The following is a 23,662-nucleotide window of genomic DNA, read 5'->3' as shown; positions in this document are numbered from 1 at the left end:
TGGGTAAAGGGGAGAACAGGAGCGCAAGGACATGGCGGGAAGGGGGAGAAGCCGCCTGGGGGGCAGGGCATCACTAGAAGGCAGCTGTGAGCAGAGAGGGAGGGGGGTGTGGCAGGGGGCAGATAGGAGAGAGATTCCGGTGGAACAGAAGGGCAGGAGAGGGAGGGGTCCAGGGTGTTGCACACATAGCCATATCTGGGGTCTGGGAGTAATGGTGCCCTTCCTCAAATTGGGGGCAGAGAATACTGGGGATCAGGAGTGAGGGGGGCAGCCAGAGAACTCAAGTTGAAGGAGAAGGAGGCACACATCCAGACCTGGGGCCATGCTGTGCGTGTCGTGGGTAGTGAGGAGCCCACATCCCTCCCACCAGGAAGGGAGAGACAGCCTCTCTGGGGAGAGCCCACCAGGGTTGGAGGGGGGGGGCAGAGGCATCTGCTCTGACCAACATGGATAGGAGCAGGAGCAGGGCAGTATCTGTGGGGATACCCTCTCAGTATGAGTTCACCTCTCAGGGCCATCCCCTTCCCCCCCACCCCCCCAATCCCTGGCCCCGTGGAGGTTCCCCCTCCCCAGTTCAGGCTGCTGGAAGTTCCAAATCTAGGGGGAGGAGCATGCTGGCCTTTTCAAGTCCCTGCTCCCCCAAATGTCCACTCATCTGATGGGCAGGAAGTGTCTCTTCCTGTCTACCCTCCATCCTCTTGCTGTTCACCCCTAAAAATCAGAGCCTGTCCCTAGAGGTCATCTAATTGACCACCTCCCACATCATAGATGAAGAAACAGGGCTCATGTTCATACAGCTAGTGGGTGTCAAAGACAGGGTGTTCCTGTCTCAGAGAAAGGAAGATGTAGGCCAAGGTGGCAAATGAAATAACACAGAAAACATTTTTCTCCTTTGTACCAAAACTGGTCCTACTGACCCAGGTGTCCTGGGAGCCCTGGGGTCTCTGTGGGTTGAGAAATATCTCACAAAGGGGCCATGGCCAACAGGGCATCAGACAGGGCCCAGGCACAATGGGCTCCTAAAGGCACATGGAAGGTGACCCGACATAGCCATGATCTGCCAAAAGGGCCGCTAATCAGAGGCTGGGCAGGGAGACCTTGCCCCAAACTCCAGAATGCCTGGGAGAGAGGTCACCCCTCAGGACTCAGAAGAGGGAGTTTCCCAACAGTAAAATGCCAGGTCATTGTTCCAAGAGGTGATTCAGAGTCAAGGTGCCACGAGAGATTAGATAGCGAGGTTTCAGGCTGACAGCTTGTGAGGCCTGACCCTCTAAGCCACATGACCTTTCATTTATTGTTCATCAGTTCAAGGAGCATTCCTGGAGGGCAAATCTGTGCCAGGCTGGGTGGTAGGCTCAGTGGAGAATGGGGGTGGCCTCCAGCCTGATGGGGAGAGGCAGGAAACCAGGGATGAGAATCACTGGGGGCAAGCTGTTCTCTGCCCTCACTCATATCAGAATCTCTGGGAAGTTTTAAAAGCACCCATGCTGTGCTCCCAAAAGTCAGAAAATAAAGTACCCATGCCTGGGCCTGCACCCAGCCTAATTAAATCAGAATCCCTGGGGATAGACCTGAGGAGCAGCAAAGCATTGGTATCATTTAAAAGCTCCCTAGGTGATTCTGATGAGCAGCTGGAGTGGAGAAAAGAGCTACGGGTGAAAATGGAAAGAGCCATAAAAGATACCATAAAAGAAGCTTGGCAAGGGGAGGTTTCTTTCAGTTCAGTGGCTGGAGCCTGGTTCACACTGGAGAGTTCACTCTGTCATTCACTCATTCATCCATCCATCCATCCATCCATCCATCCATCTATCCATCCATCCATGCATCCATCCATCCATCCACTCACTCAGCAAAATGCCTACATGGTTTTAGACGCTGGGGATTTAGTACTGAGCCAACAAACATGGTCCCTCTCCTTGTGGGATCTCCTTGGGCGCCACCAGAACAGTGACTGAGGGGTGGTTGGGGGGAACCAGGAAGGAACAGGAAGCCGCTGCACAGACTTTTTCTATTGTGGTAAAATACACATAAGATTTACCATTTTAACCACTTTATACAAGTCAGTGGCATTCAGTACATTCACAACATTGTCCAGCCATCACCATGGTCTAGTTCCAGAATTCTTTCATCATCCAGATGGAAACTCTAGTAGGCATCCCCCCTTACCCCTCCCTCCAGCCCCTGACAACCACTGCTCCACTTGCTATGTGTATGGATTGGCCGGTTCTGGATGGTTCATAAAAATGGACTCATCAAGACATGGCCTTTTGTGTGTGGTTCCTTTCACCAAGCATAATGTATTCAAGGGTCATTTGTGTTGCAATGTGTATTAGCCCTTCATTCCTTTTCATGGCTGAATAATATTCCATTGTGGGGATATAGACCGCCTTTTGTTGATGGACATTTGGACTGTTTGTACCTTTTGGTTATTGTGAGTAGAGCTGCTATGAATTTCAAGTTCCAGTTTTTGTTTGAACACCTGTTTTTTCTTGGGGTACATACCCTTTTGGGCCCTCATTTATTCTTTGCTTTCCTTTTTAAAATTTTTTTTTAAATTGGGGGTGCCTTGGTGGCTCAGTCAGTTAAACTCGGGTTCAGCTCAGGTCATGATCTCACAGTTCGTGAGTTCAAGCCCCACACTGGGCTCTCTGCTGTCAGCTCAGAGCCTGCTTTGGATCCTCTGTCTCCCTCTCTTTCTGCACCTCCCCAGCTCGTGTTCTCAATCTCAAGAATAAAAATAAACGTTAAAAAAATTTTTTTTTAATTTTTAGTTTAGAGAGAGAGCACAAGCAGGGGAGAGAGGGCAGAGGGAGAGAGAGTGAATGTTAAGCAGGCTCTCTGCTGAGCGTGGAGCCCAACATGGAGATTGATCCCAAGACTCTGGGATCATGACCTAAGCCGAAATCAAGAACTGGACGCTGAACTGACTGAGTCACCCAGGTGCCCCTGCTTTCCTTTTTTTTTTTTTTTTTAAGTCCGTATGAATTTTTTCCAGTCAGCATGGCTTTGATAAAAAAAATTCTTAAGAAAAATTGTTTGGGGCTAAATAAAGGGCCTTGAATGGAAAGCTAAAGAGTGAGGGCTTTATTCAGTAGGTAATAGGGAGTCAGGGTAGGGGTTTGAGCAAGAGAGTGACAAGATCAGAGTTGGGTGGGAAGACTGGACGCTGGGCCCTTGGCCAATCAGGGCCCAGGGTGGAGCGCCAACCCCTCCCCTCCCCAAGTTCCTGAGCCCTGGCCTCCTGGTGGTGTTGGGAGCTCTCTGGGGCTGCGCTGGAAGGGCAGCTCCTGAAACCCAGGGCGCTCCCAGCTCCTCAACCCTTGTTCCCGCGTCTCCCTTCCCTAGGTTCCTCACCATGACCACACTGAGCACCCAAGTCAAAGGCTCCCTCAACATCACCACCCCAGGGGTGCAGATATGGAGGATCGAGGTGAGGCCTGCCTGGGTGTGTGTGTGGGCAAGGGGGGCGGGGGGCCTGCAGGCTGGGATGGAGGGAAGGAGGAAGCCTGAGATTACTCTGTCCTCAAATCCTGCCCTCTGATGTGCGAGCCCCTGCTGCCTGTCCCCAAGGCCACCCTCCTCCTGCTCCTATTCCTCCTCCCATGGTCACATCCCTTCTTCTGGTCCACTTCCTCAGGCCCTCCTCCTGCTGGTTCTCCGCCTCTCCCAGCTCTCCGTGGGGTCAAGGGAGGCGGGGCAGCTGGGGGTTCTGGGTGGTCCGGGGCAGCCCTTCTGAGCTCCTTCCTCTCCCTAGGCCATGAAGATGGTGCCTGTTCCTTCCAGCACCTTCGGCAGCTTCTTCGATGGTGACTGCTACATAGTCCTGGCTGTGAGTGTGGGCGGGTGCCAGAGGGCCCCGAGCAGACAGCAAAGCCCACTGTGGCATTAGGGAGGAAACCTGAGGCTGGGGGCAATAAGGAGAGCTGGCCGGGCTTCACCCCTAGACAGTATTCACTGGGTGGGCCCAAGTGCCCAGCCTTTGGTAGCTCTGCAGGGTCAGAGATATAAGAGGCTCTCCCTGCCCTTGGTCACTGAGCTCCAAGGTGAACATCTTTGAATGTACAGTCTTGGGGACGCTCTGAGCCAGCGGGATGTCACCCGACCTCAGGTGCACATTTCCAGAATCCATAGTCCCCTTCATATTGCCTCCTTGGTTTTTGCCACATCCTGTACGATTAACGCATTTTTATCTTTCCTTACACTGACTCGCTTTTGAAATTTAAATCTATTGATTAAAAACATAACTCTACATCAGTACCATAAGTGGAAAGCGGTGTCCCATGTCACAAGCAGAAAGTAGCTATACAGTTTTTACATAATCATTTCCTATGTACATTTGTACACCCCAATTCATCACCTCATAGACCTGTGATGGTCCATACACATCACTTGGGAAAATGCTGCTATGTGCAACCCACTTATTTCCAAGACCCAGAGGGAAAGCCACTCGCCCGATGTCTCAGAGAGTCTGTGGCAGAGCTGGGGCCATTACTCACGGTTCCTGACCACCAGTGCCATGCGCTTCCTGGATACCAAGCTCACCTGTGGCCCAGGCCCCTTGTGTGTGACAGACCATGCAAAGCAGGGAGGCGGGGAGAGGGCTGTGGGAGCCCAGGGCCTCGGGCACACCGCACCTCCCCTCTCCCTAGATCCACAAGACGGGCAGCAGTCTGTCCTATGACATCCACTACTGGATCGGCCTGGCCTCGTCCCAGGACGAGCAAGGGGCGGCTGCCATCTACACCACACAGATGGACGACTTCCTCAAGGGCCGGGCCGTCCAGCACCGCGAGATCCAGGGCAACGAGAGTGAGGCCTTCCGAGGCTACTTCAAGCAGGGCCTCGTGTATGGAGGGGTGCACTGCTGGCAGGGAGTGGGGCCTGGGCTGGGGAGGGAGCCTGAGGCTGTCGGGGAGCTTGTGAGGGGGACCCACCATGGGCTTTTGGTGATTTTCATTCTTTCCACTTCCCCACCCCCATTTCTGCTGCCGCCCTGTCCTTGGTCTTCATCCCTCTGAGTGTCTTTGGCTGCCCTAGGGGCCGTTCGGCAATTAGGTGCACCATGAATTTTCGTAAAGCAACCCCTGTTTGAATGTCCTGGAGAGCTCAGTGCCAAAGGAGGCCTTCCAGGGCCTCACGGTCAAGTCTTCCCTCTGGCCAATGGGCAAATAACTGCTCCTCCATTCTCTAAAGCCGGACTTTCCCACTGAAAACCCAGGTATCTAGCTTTTCTTGAAAAGTCTGAAGCTCTGGCCTTTGGGTTTTTCCCATGGAAACACGGTCAAGAGCCATGTTGCTACTGACCAGTAGGATAGACCAGAAGCTCTCCGGTTAGCCACAGTCCCCACCCCTCCCTTTGGTCTTGTTCCTCTTCTTCCCACACTTCTAGCAACAGTCCGCCCCCTTGGCATTTGAGCTGCCACCTCTCCTGTCTTAGTGTCCTTGGGCTGCCCTAACAAAATACCGTAGAGTGAGTAGCTTAAACAACAGAAATTAATGTTCTCACAGTTCTGGAGGTTGGGAAGTCTAAGATCAAGGTGCCAGCTGATTTGGTTGCTGGTGAGAGCCCGCTTCCTGGCTTGCAGACAGCCACCTCCTCACTATGTCCTCGCATGGTGAAGAGAGTGAGCAAGCTCTCTGGTGTCTCTTCCTATGAGGACACCAACCTCATCACGGGGGCCCCACCCTCAGTACCTCATCTAAACTGTATCATGGGGCGCCTGGGTGGCTCAGTCCATTAAGGCTCTGACTTCGGCTCAGGTCATGATATCATGGCTCGTGGGTTCGAGCCCTCTATCGGGTTCTGTGCTGACAGCTCAGAGCCTGGAGCCTGCTTTGGATTCTGTGTCTCCCTCTCTCTCTGCCCTCCCCCACTCGCGCTCTCCCTCCCTCTCTCTCTCTCTCTCTCAAAAATAAGCATTAAACAAAATTAAACTGTATCAAAATCTACTACCTCTCAAAGGCCCCTCTCCAAATACCATCACAGTGGGGTTAAGGCTTCCATACGTGAGTTTGGGAGAGGACACAATTCAGTCCACAGCCTCTCTCCTCTTCCCCTCCACTGTGGTCCCCGTCCTCGGAGTCCCGTTCTGTCCTTCTGCATTTCCACATTACCACGCACCCTTCTTAGTGGGCCTCTCAGCAGGGCAGGGAGGCAGTGAGTGAGGCATCTAGGGTGCAAACTGTGGGCTCCTGAGATACCTCGCGCACCTCAGCCTAGTCCCAGGCCCAGCCCTCAGGTGGCCCCAGTGGCAGCGGGCACCCGGGCTCTGTCACACCTCCCAGCCCACTCCCTTGGGTCAGCTCCCTCTCTTCTCAGGATCCAGAAGGGAGGCGTGGCTTCTGGCATGAAGCAAGTAGAGACCAACTCCTACCAGGTCCAGCGGCTGCTGCATGTCAAGGGCAAGAGGAACGTGGTAGCCGGAGAGGTGGGCATCAGCCAGGGCCCTAGCGTGTGGCCTCCTGTCCTCCCTACCCACTCCCCACCCCCCTGCCCCGGGTGCTGGGCAGAGGCCCAGGAGGGGTGAGGCGGGGAAGACATGATGGACTGTGGAAAGTATCTGAGTAGAGGCCACACCTGCCCTCTGGCGCTCCAGGTGGAGGTGTCTTGGAAGAGTTTCAACCGTGGGGATGTTTTTCTCCTGGACCTGGGGAAGCTTATCATCCAGTGGAACGGGCCGGAGAGTAACTGCATGGAAAGACTCAGGGTAAGCCCTGCCCATGCACCGCCCCGCTCCCCATCCCACCCTGCCCTCACCTGCCCCTGCACACCTGCCCCTCTCCTACCAATTGAACTCGCCAGACCTCTGTCGCCAGTACCGCCCCCCCGCCCCCCCAACCAGCCCAGTCTCCAGGTCTCAGCTGACTGCCCTGGACGGTGTGTTGGAAGGTAGATCTGAGTCTCCTTGTGTATGTGGAGAGGCATGCATGTTGGGATATGGGTGTGTGTGTTCTCATGGCTGATCCACTGAGGTTTAATACATCCCCGCTGTGCGGTAGACCCTGTGCCAAACGTCAGGGAGCCGGTGGTGAAGGAAATGGGCAGAGCACCGCCCTGGGTCTGGCCGTCAAGTGGGGGAGACCGACAGGAAGAGGGTAATTGAGAGGTGAGGGGTGGGGGTGGCGGTGGGGGTTCTGGAAAGACTTCTGAGAGGAGGTGGGTGGGGCCGGAAGAAAGTGGCTGGTGAGGGGTCTGCCAGCAGAGCCAGAGCACAAGATGGGGATTACAGGGAGTCTGGAGAACAGAGACCTTGGAGAAAGTCTCGCTCGCAGGGCATGTTACATGGCCAGAAGGCTGAGTAAGAGGCTCTGGTTTTGTTCTCGGTGCCCAGGAGGCCACCGAAGGTCATTCTGACTTCTGAGTGGAGAAGGGGTGTGGGGGCTGCGGGGACGCACGGCGCCCTGTGGCCATCTGGGTGAGGATGGGAGGAGGCGCCCTGGCCCCTTGGACAGGAAGGGGGGGATCCACACACATTATGTGGGTGGCGATGAGGCTGAGGAGAGAGGGGCGTTGCGCTTGAGCGGATGGGGTCCCGTTGCCCGAAATGAGCAAGACCAGGAGCAACAGATTGGGGGAGGAGCTCAAGTTCAGTTTGGGGCATCTTCACATGGGGCTGTCGTGGATAACGTGAGATGACAGCAGGGAGCTGGGCTGGAGACAGAAATACGGCCTCCGCAGTCTGCAGAAGCCCGGGGCCTGGGGCTGAAATGCCGGTACCCAGAGGTACACAGACATGGGGCTGAGGAGGGGGAGCCAGGGTGTGTGTGAGTGTGCGCACACATGTGGGCACATGAGGAAGTGTGTGCACGTGTGTGTCTCTGCATGAGCACACGTGGACTGTCCACTCTGGGGGTGTGTGTGTCTCCGTGTGAGGACGGTTGTCCCCGTGTGTGTGTGAGCACACGTGAGGCCGTGCGTGCACGTGTGCATGGGTGCACATGCGAGCTCGCTTTGGGGCAAAAAGACCGAGTGCTATGAGAGCCAGGGCTCAGCTCTCGTCCAAAACTATGAAGTAAAATCACAAGTTTCAAACGCACCCCAAACCCCCTCTTGCCAACGAGAAACCTGCTTTCCCCATGGGGTTCACTTGGTTTCCTCACATGTACCTTAAAAGCCTGGTTCCCCCTGCCCCTGGTCACCAGGGTAAAGGCAGGCAGGCACCTCACCCCTTGGGGCCGTGGCAGGGTGGGCTGGGCTCTCCCGGCATGGTGTGGGGTGGCAGACATGGCCCTGTCCCCCACCAGCCTTCATGGGTCACCGGGGTCTCCCTGCAGGGCATGAACCTGGCCAAGGGGATCCGAGACCAGGAGCGGGGCGGGCGCAGTTACGTGGGCGTGGTGGACGGGGAGAACGAGAAGGAGACCCCGAAGCTGATGGAGATCATGAACCACGTGCTGGGCCAGCGGAGGGAGCTGAAGGCCGCGGTGCCCGACAAGGTGGTGGAGCCGGCACTCAAGGCCGCCCTCAAGTTGTACCAGTGAGTGTCCAGCTGGGCTCTTCGTGGGTGCGGGGGCTCCCTGGGGGCAGGGCACCTGGGTGACAGCTGTGAGAACCCTGCTCGTCTATGCTGTGCCCTTCGTCCTGCAGCGTGTCTAACTCAGAGGGAAAGCTGGTGGTTACAGAAGTTGCCACGAGGCCACTCACCCAAAACCTGCTCAGTCACGAGGTGAGAGGGTCTGGAGACCCCCAGCCCCACCGCCTGTCCCCCTGCACCCAGCCTGCTCTCCCCCCAAGCAGGTGAAGCGCTGGGGGGGGGGGCCTGGGGCTGGCCTGGAGGGAAGGAGTCAGTTTTGTGGCTGAGACTCTAGCCCAGCCCCGCCCGCACCCTCAGGCTCCCACCCTGGGTCTTTCTCTCCCACCTGTAGGACTGTTATATCCTGGACCAGGGGGGCCTGAAGATCTATGTGTGGAAGGGGAAGAACTCCAACACCCAGGAGAAGATGGGGGCCATGAATCAGGCACTGGTGGGCATGGGGATCGGCAGGGGGAAGGGGAGAGAAACAGATACAGCAGGGAGAAAGAAGGGGGATCAGACTGGGCGTCCCACCAGGCAGAGGCCTCCAAAGCTCTGGGCCCAGCCCAGCTGGGGGTGCTGAGGGTCTGCTCTGTAGCCCCCTGCGGGGGTCGCTGCCTGCCACCAGGGGCCCACCAACAGGCAACCTGGGGGCCTCCTCCGGATGTGAGCTCCCACCCCAAGCTCAGTTCAGACAAAGGAGGGAGAAATGGAAGCTGACCTTTTACAAGAGGGGATCGGGTCAGCAGGGGGCTGGGGCTAAGTCAGAGTTTGGGGTCATTACTGGGGTTGGAGTCAATAACCCTAGCTGGCTTGGGGTCAGAGTGAGAATGGGGATTGGGCTCAAGGTTGGAGATGGCAGCTAGGGGTCAGGGTCAGAACTGAGGTCTCATTTGGTTTTGGGGTTGAGGCCAGAGCAGGCCTTACTTAGCTTTGGGTCAGCACTGGGACTGGGGTTGGGTTCTAGTTTGCGCTTGGGACCTGGGGTAGGTTTGTGGTTGGGTCTGGTTGGGGTTAGAGCCAGGCTGTCACTTGCATTGGAGGGCTATGGGGGTTCAGAGAGGGACACAGACCCAGCCACCGCTTTCTCTTCCCAGAACTTTATCAAAGCGAAGCAGTACCCCCCGAACACACAGGTGGAGGTGCAGAACGATGGGGCCGAGTCAGCTGTCTTTCAGCAGCTCTTCCAGAAGTGGACGCTACCTAATCAGACGTCAGGCCTGGGCAAAATCCACAATGTGGGCTCCGTGGGTGAGGGCCCGCCCGAGGCAGGGTGGGGCTGGAAGAGCGTCTGCGCCTGCCTCCTGTCCCCCTTCCCAGACACGCCTCTGCCGTGCGCGCTTTTACCCTGGCTCTGGGCTGGGTACATGACTGGGGTGGGGACATGAGGGCACACGGGTAAACTTCGGAGCTGTCACAAAAGGGGAGCTGAGAAGCACCTGTCTCTCCTTTGGAATGGGTTCGAGTCTCTCTGGAAACCAGACGGCTTCAGTCTCTCACCAGACAATAGTTGCTGAAGGCAAGCTCAGTGCCAGGCACCTGTAGGAGGGAAAAAGTGTTGTCCCTCTCCTGGCTCCTCTGGGAGGCCCTGGCGAAGCCGGAGTCTTAGGGGTGGGAGATAGGGTTTCACATTATAACTGCCACTCTCTGGCTCTGTGACCTCTCTGGCCTCGTTTTCCTCACCTGTAAAATGGATCTAAGAATTCTAGCTATCGGGCTTGTTGGGAGGACCTGGGGATCTCAGTTGGTGATGGCCGGTGTCACGATTCCCCCTCCCTCCAGCCAAAGTGGAGCAGGTGAAGTTTGATGCCATGTCCCTGCACATCCAACCTCAGGTGGCCGCCCAGAAGAAGATGGTAGACGACGGCAGTGGGGAGGTGCAGGTATGGTGAGGGTGGAAAGTGGGTGCTGGGGGGGGGGTGGTGGGGGCGGAGGAGCCCGTCCTGGACCTCACACCGGCCTGGTGCTGGCCCCAGGTGTGGCGCATTGAGAACCTAGAGCTGGTGCCAGTGGATTCCAAGTGGCTGGGCCACTTCTACGGGGGTGACTGCTACCTGCTGCTCTACACCTACCTCATTGGCGAGAAGCAGCACTACCTGCTCTACATCTGGCAGGTCAGGCCCCACCCCTCCCTGCCCAGAGCACAGCCAGCTCAGTTCCCACCCTGCTCTACCCCTTCCAAGTGGCCATCACCCTTGAGTTGAATACCTCTGGTGATGGGGAACTCACCCGTTTTCCATCCTGGGACTGCTTTGGCTATGAGATCCCAGTGGCACAGAGTACCCCCATATACAACCCTTTCCCCTTCTCTGGGTTCTCAGAGCCTCCAATTTCCATGGCTTCCAGCACATTCCCTTCATCTGGGCTTCTGTGTCCAGATGTGAGTGAGCAGGGAGATGCTTGGGTGCTGGCGGTAGTGCTATGGTAGCCATGCTGTTTCCCCCAGTAAGAAGGAGAGGAGGTCTGGGATTAAGGCCGGGGTTGCAGGGGAACTATGGGTAGGGGGTTGCTGGGAAAGGATAAGATATGGGGATGAGACCAGAAGAGGTCTGGGGCAGATTGGGTTTGGGCTGTGTCCAGGGTAGGGTTTGGTGGGGAGGACAATTGGGTTTGGGGCCGGGTGAGAAACAGGGATGGAGTTGTTGCTGCAGCCGGAGACGGGGTCAGAATTGGAGCTGACTTCATCCCACCCCTTCCGTCGTGCTCGTCCCCAGGGTAGCCAGGCCAGCAAGGATGAAATAGCAGCCTCTGCCTATCAAGCCGTCATCCTGGACCAGAAGTACAACAATGAACCGGTCCAGATCCGGGTCCCGATGGGCAAGGAGCCACCACACCTCATGGCCATCTTCAAGGGACGAATGGTGGTCTACCAGGTGTGGTTGCCGACCTGAGGCACCTGACAGTCCCCGCATTTGCGGTGGGGTGGGCGTCAGGAGATGGGGGAGGGGACCTGGGGGGGGCCGGCCTGGAGGTGAAGGGCAGTCTTCATGGGGGAGGACTGTTTGAGGCCCCATCAGCCATGTGGAACTGGTGATAGAAACAACCACCCAGTACTTTAAGAATATGTAATGAGTATGTGACATGTGCAAGTGCTGTTTCTCTGCCCACCCATCTCCCTGGATCCTCTACATGAGAAAGGCAGTTCTTGTGCCTAGATTAGCCCAAATGATGAGCCTGTCCAAACTGCACTGGTGCCTTCCAACGTAACGGAATAGACACCTCCTGTTTGTTGAGCACCTATGAAGTCTGCGGCCCTCTGCAAAGGGCCAAGGCTGGAGAAGGCCACGCCTTACTGTTTACAGTCCTGTTAGGAGAGCAGTGAACTCACAGCCCGAGGCCCTGTGTGCTTAAATGCCAGAAACTCAAGCTGAGTTCACAGGAGAGTGTGAATACAGTAATCTGGGATAGGCAGGGAGTTCACGGTAGAAAGGGGGTTTGGAGGAGCCCTTGACATCAGGGTCGGAGCAAAAGGGCTCAGCAGAGGTAAACTGTAGGGCAGGAGGCACAGCAAAGACAAAGGCCCAGAGGAGGGGACCCACATGGGACAGTGAGAAGCCTGGTGAGCTACATGGGAGGGTTTGGATAGAGCAGAGCGGGTCTGGAAGGGTAGTTTGCGCCTGAGTCATGTGGGGCCTTCAAAGGCTGGGATGAGGAGCTGGTTCTAGTCTGTAAGCAGTGGGGAGCCACTGAGGATTTCTGAGCAGCGGAGTGCCATGACCCAAGCAATGTTTTGGAGAGGCTACTCTGGTGATGGTGCATCAGAGGACCTGGGGGCGGGCAACGGCCACCCCCGCCCCCAGCCTCTCTTGCTCTCTATTTTCTGTGCCCTTCGAGAATCTTCCATTGTCTCTACTAAGTTGCTCCCACCTCTTTCTCTCTGCCGTCTCCCCACACCCTGCAGGGAGGCACCTCCCGAGGCAACAAAGTGGAGTCAGTGGCCTCCACACAGCTGTTCCAGGTCCAGGGAAACAGAGCCGACAACACCAAGGCCTTTGAGGTCCCAGCCCAGGCCAGCTCCCTCAACTCCAATGACGTCTTCATCCTTAAGACCCAGTCTTGCTGCTACCTGTGGTGTGGGAAGGTGCGTGCAGGGCCTAGTGGCCTCCCCTGCTCTTCAAGTGGGTCTTTGGGATACCCCCCGCCTCAGGCCGAGTAGGTCCTTCTTGTTAATTTCCTAGTTGGTCTCCTTCCCCTGCAGCTCTGGGTCTGGCCACCCTCACATTTTCTGCCTCTATGTCTGGCTCAGTCTCTCTCATTCTGTTTGTCTCTGGCTACCCCTGGCTGTCTCAGTGTTGGTCTGTCTTTGTGTCCAGGCTCTCTCACTATCCCTGTGCCTGTCGCTGCCTCTCCATTTATCTCAGCCTCTTGGATTCCTTTTCCTGCCCTGTAAGGATTGTGCAGACTCCTGTCCCCTCTGCCATTCTTTGGAGTGTCAGGCAGAGGAGGGGTGCACATGGGGTCCTGATCCAGGCAGAAGAGCCCTCTCAGATGCAGGAGCTCTGTGCCAGTGAATGTGACACTAGAGATGGTCTCCCCCAACACAGCTGACCCCTCTTTCCCCAGGGCTGTAGCGGGGATGAGCGGGAGATGGCCAAGATGGTTGCTGACATCATCTCCCGGACAGACAAGCAAGTGGTGGTGGAAGGACAGGAGCCGGCCAACTTCTGGATGGCCCTGGGTGGAAAGGCGCCCTATGCTAGCAGCAAGAGGTAACTACGGGGTCCCTCTGCCTCTAGCTCACCTTCTGAGGCTGGAGAGCCTCCCAGCATCTCCATCCCATGGCCCAGAGCCTGCAGCAAGCATGAATTGAGGACTCTGTATACCAGGTCCCCAGGGCTACAAGATGAGTCAAGGGCAGCCCATACCCTCAGAGCCTCTTGAGCAGTGCAGTGTCTGTGTGGGTGTGCCTCGGGCCTGGTGGGAGTGTCTTCGTGGCAAAGGGAGTTCACAGCCATAAGAAACAACTCAATGAGGGGCGCCTGGGTGGCGCAGTCGGTTAAGCGTCCGACTTCAGCCAGGTCACGATCTTGCGATCCGTGAGTTCGAGCCCCGCGTCGGGCTCTGGGCTGATGGCTCAGAGCCTGGAGCCTGTTTCCGATTCTGTGTCTCCCTCTCTCCTGCCCCTCCCCCGTTCATGCTCTGTCTCTCTCTGTCCCCAAAATAAATAAACGTTGAAAAAAAAAAATTAAAAAAAAAAAGAAACAACTCAATGAGAGGGGCAGGCTTGCCCTTTGGGAAGAAGACGCCAGAGCCCTGACCTTTAGCGCTGACACAGGACCTGGATGCTGAGAAGCCCCAGCTGTACACACTCTGTCAAATGGTTTTTCTAAAGAATACCCATGATCCACCATTCCCCCGTTCAGAAGCAAAAGGGCATATATTGCAGTAGCCGTAGGAGGGCACGGAGGGAAGACGGCAGAAAGAATTTCCCAATGGGCCCATAGAAGAGCCACTGGAATGGATGTCCTAGAAAGGCAGTGGGGATTTCTCCCTCGGAGCACTCTTAGACTCTTGGGAGGAGGGGGGACTTTATGTGTGAGCAGAAAAAAAAAAAAAAAAAAGAGTATTTTCCTAGAAGTTAGGCTTTCCATGCCAGAGTTCTGTATCCTCTATTCTTCTGTCCCCCTACCTTCTTCTTGGCAACACAATTTTCTCTCCATCCTGCAGATTGCAGGAGGAAACCCTGGCCATCACCCCCCGGCTCTTTGAATGTTCCAACCAGACCGGGTGTTTCCTGGCCACAGAAATCCCTGACTTCAATCAGGATGACTTGGATGAGGATGATGTGTTCCTGCTAGATGTCTGGGACCAGGTAGGACAGAGGCCTGGGGAACCTCCCTTCCCACCATCTCCATCTCCAAAGCCAAGAAATAGTGGACAGGCTCCCTTATAGATTCTTCCTGGGAGTAGTATTATGAACAACAAGAGCCTACGGAAGAAGGAGGCAGGTAGAGAGGAATGTGCCCAATGGGGCTGCAGGGCAGGATGTATTTTCCCAAAGTCCAATTTTTTATTTTTTTTCCACGTGGCATGTCTATAGCTCTGGAGAGGCTGGGAGTCACACATTGGCAGAATATCCCAGTACATGACATCTGTCCAACCTCTTCATTTCCCACATGCAAAGTCAAGACCAGACGGGGCCTGCCCAAGGTCACTTAGCGCCACTGTTGGTCATCGGAGCCCCTGGGTGAATCGAGGCAGAGCCCTGTGGGCCAGGGAGGACGGGAAGGACCGCCTGAACCCTGGATTCTCCACAGGTCTTCTTCTGGATCGGGAAGCGTGCCAATGAGGACGAGAAGAAAGCCGCAGCCGTCACGGTGCAGGAATACCTCAAGACCCACCCCAGCGGCCGTGACCCCGAGACCCCCATCATTGTGGTGAAGCAGGGATACGAGCCCCCTACCTTCACAGGCTGGTTCCTGGCTTGGGATCCCTTCAAGTGGAGTGTAAGTGGCCAGCCCACCCTGATCATTATAGCCCTTCACATCCTCCTCCAGGTGGCCGCTCGTGGTACACCACAAGGGCAGGGCAGACTCCCAGGCTTTTCTGTTTACTGCGATAGATGAGCAGTGATATATTTGTAAAGGGGTCTGAGGGGGCCTAGAATAAAAAGTAAGGCTGCATAAAACCATTAACCCCCCTGGTGAGGGAGAGGAAAGAAGGCTATCAAAAACCCAGGCTCAGTTCAGTGCTTTGCCTTATGGATCCAATAGCTGAAGGCTGTTGGACATTATTGGTTAGAACCGTACTATTTAAACTTAACTGCAGTTAAACAAAGTTAAACATTCGGTTGCTCACTAGCCACAAGCTAAGTGCTCTGTAGCCCTATCAGACAGCACAGAAAAAGAACATTCTATCATCTATCATCAAGCAGAAACTTCTCTGAGGCGGTGTTGGTGGATCCGTAAGCCAGGTGAAATGAAACATGTCAGTTCTCAAGGACAGATAAATATCTTCCCGGCACCGAATTCTAAGCAAAACGGGTCATACACGTGGTCCTTACCTGAGGGACAGGGAGTCAGACTTCCACAGGATTCTCCGGAACTGGTCGCACATAGAAGCAGAGGGCAGGTCCTCAAAATGGAAGGTTTTCTGCAGGAAGGAGGAAGGCTAAGGTAGAGAGTGCCAGCCCAGTGGCTTTGGGTGCACTAAAGTGGCAAAACAGATGAGTTTAGGGAACCAGAGCTTAATTTCCTCAAATACATTTCCTCAAATACATTTTTTGAAAGCATTCTTTCAGTGGCTGATGGGCTGAATTTAGTTTTGAGGATAAACAAATCTCAAGGCTGCAAATCTAGATGCCAGAACTTTTTTTTTTCTTTCTTTTTTTCTTTCTTTCTTTCTTTCTTTCTTTCTTTCTTTCTTTCTTTCTTTCTTTCTTTCTTTCTTTTTTATGAGCAGCAGGCGAAAGTTTATGAGAGTATAAGATCAGAAAGTAAGAATAGTAGGAAAGCTCTCTTTACAGACACGGGACATTCGAAAGTGAATGCCCTGACTCTAGGCGAGGGTCCTTGTTTTTTTATAAGGTTCTGGTCACCCCCCCCTTCCTTCCCCCTTGTTCCTTCTCAGGTCCTACCCTTATTGGCTGGATAACTCTGCATTGTCCAGTCCTGATTGGCCCGATTCCATTGTGTGAGGGGTGGTCTATGGCCATATCATTCCTTGTGGGTCTATGTTTTATGGTCTACTCTACTTATTTTTAGTCAGGTCTTTCGTCAAATTCCTGAGGGGAATCTGAGGGGGTGCACGTGGTGTCTGATACACTCTTAAGAGGAAACTTATGCCTGAGGGGGTAGATGCCAGAACTTTTTTTTTTTTTTTAATTTTTTTTTTTTCAACGTTTATTTATTTTTGGGACAGAGAGAGACAGAGCATGAACGGGGGAGGGGCAGAGAGAGAGGGAGACACAGAATCGGAAACAGGTTCCAGGCTCTGAGCCATCAGCCCAGAGCCTGACTCGGGGCTCGAACTCACGGACCGCGAGATTGTGACCTGGCTGAAGTCGGACGCTTAACCGACTGCGCCACCCAGGCGCCCCAGAACTTCTAAAATTCATATCAGTGTCCTGAGTCAACACCTCTGGCGGCCCTCCCCTTGCCCCAGTCTGGGGGGCTTCTCTCAGGCTCACGCGTGGGCTCACTCCTTCACTCAGCATAACTCCAGTAGGGTGTGCCATTCTTGGTGCCTGGCCCTGGGGATATGGAGACGGGGCTCCTCGTGGAGCTAAGGTCCCTTCTAACTCCCTTTGCTCTTTGGCAGCAGGGTCCCCCCCTGCCCAGGCTCTGGGAGGAGCCCTCCTCCCCCCCCCCCCCCCCGCTCTCCAGGGCCCCCATGTTCCCCAGAGCCTGGCAGGGTTCTCAAGGCTGCATGTGGCTGCTTGCACTGCCTCTGAGTGTGGCCTCCAGCCCCACGTGGGGCTGAGCAGGGCCTCTTCTGACTGTCAGCCCTTTGGGTGCCCATCCTCACCATCCAGCTTCCTTTTTCAGGGTCCCCCCCCCCCCCAGCCCCTGAGCCCCCTCTTCCCCCTTCCCACGCCCAAGCCTTAGACCAACCTTCTTTCAACTCCTGAAGGAAAAAGTTCTTCCATCTTCTCTGCTGAGAACCGGGTCTAACTTGTTATTTACTTTCTGTGCAGAACGCCAAATCCTATGAGGACATGAAGGCGGAGCTTGGAAACTCCAGGGACTGGAGCCAGATTACTGATGTGAGTACGGGGCAGGTGGCCGGCTGATGATGGCCAGCCCTGCAGGAGCTGAGAAAGCTCCAGAGAGGACACCAGCATCCTGGGCTTTACTTCCCACCATGAACCGCCACCGACCCCCCGACCCCCCCCCCCCCCCCCCACTGGAAGTCCTTGCTGTTCAACTTCAAGGCCTCTGGCTGTTTTTTTTTTCTCCTCCATTTCCTAGGGTATGGTTCCCCCATCTGATCATACATGAATCTGATGGGAGCCGGGAGTGAGGGGCAGGGGCAGCTGATTAGAATGCAGATCCCAAAGTCCCACTCACTGCCTCAAATTCTGGCTTGTGGAATTGGGTTGAGACCCAGGAATATTTGCCCGTTCTAAACGAAGAACCCAGGTGATTTGATGCAATTAGGCCATGGACTACACTTTGAGAAAGAATGATTTCTCTGCCGTGGTCATCCAGGGATAGCCTTCTCCAGATACAAACTGCAGTCTCTGAGTTAGTTAACAGAAACTCATTTAGCCTGTCGGCCTGGTTGATAAGGAAATCTGAAAGTGAAACCTTTCCTTCAAGAAGTTCCCAGGCTTGCAGGGGAACTGAGTCCAAGCAGACTCTGCAAAAATGTATCCAGAACATGAGAGCAATTCCACAAGCATGCTGGGGTAATCAGATAATGCACCTGGCTCCTTGGCCCCACCCTCAGGCTGAGTACCTTGTGACACTCATTAAGCCCTTCTCCGTGGACTGATGGTGTGCATTGGAAGGCATATATAGGTCAAGGCTAAGTGAATTTACTGATCACAATTTCATAACCAATAAGAGAAAGAGGATCATAAATGTCCAAGGTGGACCTCCATCATGAGAAGCCATGAAGAAGTTTGTAAGTCAAAGAACAAAATAATCATCTCGGACCAATTGGCTTTGGTTGGACACAATCCACCAAGTTTTAGCTCATGGGTCCGATCAAATGTTGTGTTCTTATGAGGAGTGTGTGTGGGTGGTGGGGTCATGGAAGGCTTCAGGAAGGAGGTGCCCTAGTATCAATGTTGACTCCAGAGAGATAAGCAGCCTGGGAGGTAGCCACAAGCCAGCAGAATTAACCGGTGGTTTCCTTTTCTTCCCTAGGAGATCACAAGCCTCAAACCGGATGCGTTCAATGCTAACACCAACCTCATTGTTGGGCCCCTACCCATCTTTCCCCTGGAACAGTTGGTGAACAAGACTGTGGAGGAGCTCCCTGAGGGTGTGGACCCCAGTAGGAAGGAGGTAGGTCAGACTGGAAGAGGAGGATGAAGAGATACGGCTTGCTGATTGCCGGACAACACTAATTGAAGCCCAGATTGTGCCCTGCAGGTGATTAGGTGCTGGGGGGATGCCAGAGAACAAAAACAGACCTGGTCTCTGCCTTCATGTGAGGTGACATCTCAGTGGGGAGAGAGGGCTCAAAGGACCCTGATTACACTGTTATTTCATTTCAGTGATGATAAGTACCACACAGGTGAAGTACAGGTGCCATGAAAAGTATTCCCAAAGGAAACTTATTATAGTCAGAGCAGAGTTCCTTCTGAAAGGTGGACAGGAATTATTCAGGCAAAATGGGTTATTCCTGGAGAAGGGAACAGCATACCTGAAGCCCAGAGGCAGGGAATAAGCATAGCATTGGGGTGAAACTGCAAGGTGGCCAGAGTGGCTGTGGTGTGCAGAGCTGGGGAGTGGCAGGCCAGGGGGCCAGGGGCCCAACTGAGCAGTGCCTGCTACGTCACCTTAGGGAATGTGGTGTGTTTTTTTGGGGGGGAGGGGGGGAAGAGCGCAAGTGGGGGAGGGGCAGAGAGAGGGGGACAGAGGATCTGAAGTGGGCTCTGTGCCGACAGGCTGACAGCAGTGAGCCCGATGTGGGGCTTGAACTCACAAGCTGTGAGACCATGACCTGAGCCGAAGTCGGATGCTCAACCCACTGAGCCACCCAGGTGCCCTGGGAATGTGGTGTCTTTTTAAAAAGTGGACAGGAACCATTATGGCTGAAGCAGGGGAGTAGCAGTTAGATTTATGCTTTTAAAAGATCACTGTAGGGGCACCTAGGTGGCTTAGTCAGTTAAGCATACGTACAACTATTGTTTTCGGCTCAGGTCAGGATCTCATGGTTTGTGAGTTCGATCCCTGCATAGGGTTCTGTGCTATGTCAGCATGGAGCCTGCTTGGAATTCTCTCTCTCTCTCTTTTTCTCTCTCTCTTTCTCAAAATAAAGGATTTATTCTCAAAAAAATTAAAAAAAGAAAGATCACTATAGGGCCACCTGGCTGGCTCCGTTGGTAGAGCATGTGACTCTTGATCTTGGGGTTGTAAATTCGAGCCCCATGTTGAGTGTAGAGATTACTTAAAAATAAAATCTTTAGGGACACCTGGATGGCTCAGTCGGTTAAGCGTCCGACTTTGGCTCAGGCCATGATCTCATGACTCGTGAGTTCAAGCCCCACATCGGGCTCTCTGCTATCAGCTCAGAGCCTGCTTCAGAGCCTCAGTCCTCCTCTCTGCCCCTCCCCCACTCATGTGTGCACGCACGCTCTCTCTCCCTCTCTCTCTTTCAAAAATAAATATTAAAAAAATAAAATAAAACCTTTAAAAAAGAAAAGTGAAGAATGGAAGGTGCAGAAGCAGCATCCCTGGGCAGACTGAGTGTGTGTGTGTGGGGGAGTCTACAATAGGTGGTGGCTGGGGAAGTAAGGGAAGGAAGTGGTTTAGAGAAATATTTAGGAGGTAAAGTCAAGGACACTAGGTAATTACTGGATGGGGGGAGGAATTGTGTCATTTTTCGAGATAAAAAAACAAAACAAAACAAAACCCTGGGTCAGACTGAGCTTAGAGGGGACAAGCATGAATTGGGTGGTAGCCATGCCATTTGAGGCCCCTCCCCACACCCCCCCCCGCCCCCCCCCCCCCCCCGACATGCGAACAGATGCACGTTTGGTGGGCAGGCAATTCAGAGGAGCACCAGGGAGAGACTCACCAGCGCTCGGTGCCTCTGGTGGCTGCAGCTGTAGGCCCGCGCTGTCACCTGTAGGGAGGGAGTATGGCAAGAAGAACTTGTTAAAAATACATTTCCAATATTTATTCCCACTACAGGAAGATCCAAAAGACATGGCAAATCTAGCTTGATGGGGGTATTGAGAGAAAATGTACTCTGGGTATAATAATAATAAAGTCTTACACATGAATTAAGGACTCTACAGAAGAGAGATGCCTGATTTCTCCAAGAAGTCTGTTAGCGATCTGGGCCCGATATACGTTTAAGTATATTGTTCCCAAAGCATTTGTATCCTGCCCTTCACCTTGGAGACCATGTTCGTGCATTCTCTCCCAGATCTGCCGACCATCCGTGTCCTCACTGTAATAATAGTGGGATGACCCTAATATATTTTCTGTAATAGTAATACTACAAATTATTATTTGCCCAGCACCTGGTACATAGAAAGCGCTCTGCAAATGTAACCTGCTATTTTCACTGCCTGCTCTACACCTGAGAAAACTGAAGAGTGGGGAAGTCACTTGCCTTATGTGACTGGCAAAGCTACTTAGTAGCCAAGTCAGAGCAAGAACCAGGTCTTTGGAGCCCTGCTGTTACCCTCGTATCATCATGTGGCACCAAGTGTCTCTAAAAGGAGGGGCAGCCAGTGTTATTGAACGAGGTGATCAATGGGAGGCTGGAGGGATTGCAGGTTTTGAATGGGACAAACAGCATCAAAACAACCCTACCACGGTAGACAGAGTCTACAAAATCTAAGATCCTTTTTAAAAACTCAGTTGTCTGTTGCCGATGTTTTTAATCATGGGAGTAACATACATTCTTGTGGGAGAGCTATAAGTTCATGGTCAAGTGGGGAGAGTAGGAGAGGTCTTGAGGCCTCGCTGGCTGCTCCAAAGTCGGAAGGGGAGCCAGAGACAATGAACAGTGGTGTGGTGGGTCTGGCTGCAGGCAGTAGCAAGAGGATAATCCAAGTGTTTGAGCGCAAGTGAGTAAACCACAGAGAGGCGGATGTGGGTATGGGTGAGGCCAATAATCAGCTGGCAGGACCACAGAGTCCAAGAACAGGACTAGGGAAAGATACAAGGCCACTGGGATGGGCAGTTCCTGCTATCTAGCCTAGGGGTCAGAGTCCAGAAGTCTCCACCAAGCAGCGGAGCCAGCCTGACTGGGGCTGAGAGGGCACCTGCATCCACAGCTGTGAGGGACCTGGAGCGGGCGTTTGCTACAAACCAGTTTGGGGTAGGCAGCTCTTCCCCATCCACTGATGCCCAAACCGCCCACCTTTACTCCCTTCCTCCCTGCCTGGGGGAGTGGGCAGTGCTCTCAGGATCCTTGAGGACAGAATGCCCAGGGGTGGGAGGCAAATCTAAAGACAGGTTAGAGAACTGAGGCATCAGACCTACCTGAGCTTGAGGTCCATCTGCGGATGTTTTCCAAGCGGTTCAATTAAGGGCTCTCTGCAGGAGTGGATAAAACACTCTTCTGGGGTGGCAGGGTGGGCTAAGATTGAAAAACAAAAAACAAAAACCTTGCTCTCACCACCCCTCCCCTCTGGGTGCCTGGGGAGCAGAGATGAAGGTTGGGAGATGCTGTCTTATAGCAGCTTCAATTTGGGGTTCTCACATTGAGTGTGACTTGATAGCACTTAGCTTGCCTTAAGCAGCACCACTATTATATTGTATCAGCTGGGAGCAACAGTCATTTCAGGCAATCCCCTCATCTAATGGAGAAAGATACATACTCCAGGCCTAGAAAGGTGTTTCCCAGTCATGATCTCCAAGCTGAGAGTAAAAAGGTAGAATTGTGCTAACCTTCTAGACCCTTCATAGGACTGGAGAATATAGGGTAAGTCATCCAAATGTTTTGTCTCCTGCTCAAATTAGCCAGCTGTTTTGTAAGTGCCACGGCTGTACACGCTTGCTCACTTTGCCCATTGGGGTGGGGCGGCTGCCGGGTGAACTTGAACCTGAGCAAGTCAGGGCCCAGGAGGGCAAACCCTCAAGGGCTAGGGGCTTCTGCCAGAAGAGCTGTGCCTCCTGTGGTAAAGACAACTTGGTCTAGATCAGACCCGGGTAGATTCCCTTCTGCAGCTCATCTGCTTCCTCCATGGGCCAGACTCACAGAAAGAAGGGTCCTCTGGCTTAGGTTCACTGCTTAGTGAGACAGATGAACAAGATACTTTCTTAGGGAAACATATGCCCTTTCACATGTAATGTTACTTTCATCCCCATAAAAACATTACAGAGAAGCAAATATTGGCCTTTAAAAAATTTCCCCCATTCCACAGAGAGGAAAACTAAGACGTTCCCCCAAGTTAGCAAATTCCTTAACCAAGCCAAGTCAAATTCTTATTTCAGATCTAGGGTCAAAAGAAAGGAGCTCAATCTACTTCATCTTGAACTCATTCCAAACTCAGGGATCAAACCTCTTGGACCTCAAAATGCCACCTGACTCCTCCCATTTCTTTCTTGGTTCTCCTGACGTTGCCTGTATTTGCTTTTCATGTGATCGCCACCCCACACCCATAAGACTCATCAAAGTAAACCCTGGGGAAGAGTGTGACCTTTGTCCTCTGCTTCCTCTCTCCTTCTAGGAGCACCTGTCCCCCGAGGATTTCACCAAGGCCTTGGGGATGACGCCCACTGCCTTCTCTGCCCTCCCTCAATGGAAGCAACAAAACCTCAAGAAACAAAAAGGCCTGTTTTGAGAAGCAGGGGTAGCTGCTAGCTGGAGGGCAGTACTCTACCCTGCTTGGTTTTTCATGACCGGGATGTGAGTCCTACACTAATTGAGGTGAAATTTTAGTTACCGGTGAGCGGCCTTCTGTGGCACTGCCACCTTTATTGAGTAACCTACCTATTCTTCCAGAATGATACCTCTGTAAAGACACTGTGATCCCAATTTGAGACATGAAGGGGGGGGTCACGTTGTTTCTGTCCTCAGGTATTGCATCACTTTTAGTCATCCTGTTCTAGAGCTTTCCCTCCTGAGAAGAGCAGGCACTCCACGGGACATCAGAATTCTGAGGAGCCGTTCCTAGCTTTTCCTCTCTTGTGACACTTTTATCTACAGGAAGTGGGCTGAAGATCTTTCCCAGCGTAATGGCTTTTCCTCTTCACTTTCCTGATTCAGGCGAGACGTTAAAGGGGACTCCTCCTCTGTAGGAGTTGAATGGCCTGGGAAAAGGACCTGTTAGGCAATCTCACAACACTAACGGGTACCCAGTGAGAGCAACATATCCACTGGGTTTTAAATGCAGGCTATTTTACCCCCTTCTTTGGTACTAATAAGGCAAAAGAGCTTAGCAAAGGCCAATGCTGAGTTTACAAACGGTTATCCAGAACCTCTGTAAAGCTTCACCGGCTCCTCAAATGAAAACGAGAACTCCGTGCCGACCACAGCCACTGGTTGGGTTTGCCCTTCCGTTTCCTTTAAGTTGT

At 53.5% G+C, this 23,662-nt stretch overlaps 1 protein-coding gene and 1 long non-coding RNA gene across 2 annotated transcripts; one reads left to right on the top strand and one right to left on the bottom strand.

Annotated features, from left to right (window-relative positions):
* Positions 1-3,355: 3,355 nt before the first annotated feature.
* Positions 3,356-23,447, top strand: VIL1 (villin 1). Its single transcript, XM_047873507.1, has 19 exons — positions 3,356-3,430; positions 3,755-3,829; positions 4,650-4,846; positions 6,320-6,428; positions 6,597-6,707; positions 8,275-8,477; positions 8,588-8,666; positions 8,866-8,964; positions 9,611-9,764; positions 10,296-10,396; positions 10,490-10,627; positions 11,228-11,386; positions 12,415-12,594; positions 13,077-13,222; positions 14,181-14,325; positions 14,771-14,959; positions 17,149-17,217; positions 18,326-18,466; positions 22,816-23,447. Exons 1-19 carry the CDS (start codon positions 3,356-3,358, stop codon positions 22,927-22,929), a joined length of 2,484 nt encoding a protein of 827 aa, XP_047729463.1. The 3' UTR covers positions 22,930-23,447.
* Positions 8,850-21,799, bottom strand: LOC125173879 (uncharacterized). The gene is made up of 5 exons (XR_007155169.1): positions 21,626-21,799; positions 20,205-20,252; positions 17,066-17,159; positions 15,517-15,605; positions 8,850-10,052 (listed from the first exon to the last, which is right to left on the bottom strand). It is a non-coding gene; the product is annotated as an uncharacterized LOC125173879 (long non-coding RNA).
* Positions 23,448-23,662: the final 215 nt, after the last annotated feature.

The sequence above is a fragment of the Prionailurus viverrinus genome, chromosome C1 (assembly GCF_022837055.1).
Source record: "Prionailurus viverrinus isolate Anna chromosome C1, UM_Priviv_1.0, whole genome shotgun sequence".
NCBI classification, from domain to species: Eukaryota; Metazoa; Chordata; class Mammalia; order Carnivora; family Felidae; genus Prionailurus; species Prionailurus viverrinus.
Note: the sequence above shows the minus strand (reverse complement) of the source record. Positions and strands in the feature narration are given on the sequence as shown.

What these genes read in the sequence shown, in the direction of transcription:
- VIL1 (XM_047873507.1), top strand. Translation starts at nt 3,356, where the DNA reads ATGACCACACTGAGCACCCAAGTCAAAGGCTCCCTCAACATCACCACC. An exon ending in TACTTCAAGCAGGGCCTCGT is followed by an intron (nt 4,847 to 6,319) that starts GTATGGAGGGGT and finishes CTCTCTTCTCAG; the next exon opens with GATCCAGAAGGGAGGCGTGG. An exon ending in GGAACGTGGTAGCCGGAGAG is followed by an intron (nt 6,429 to 6,596) that starts GTGGGCATCAGC and finishes CTGGCGCTCCAG; the next exon opens with GTGGAGGTGTCTTGGAAGAG.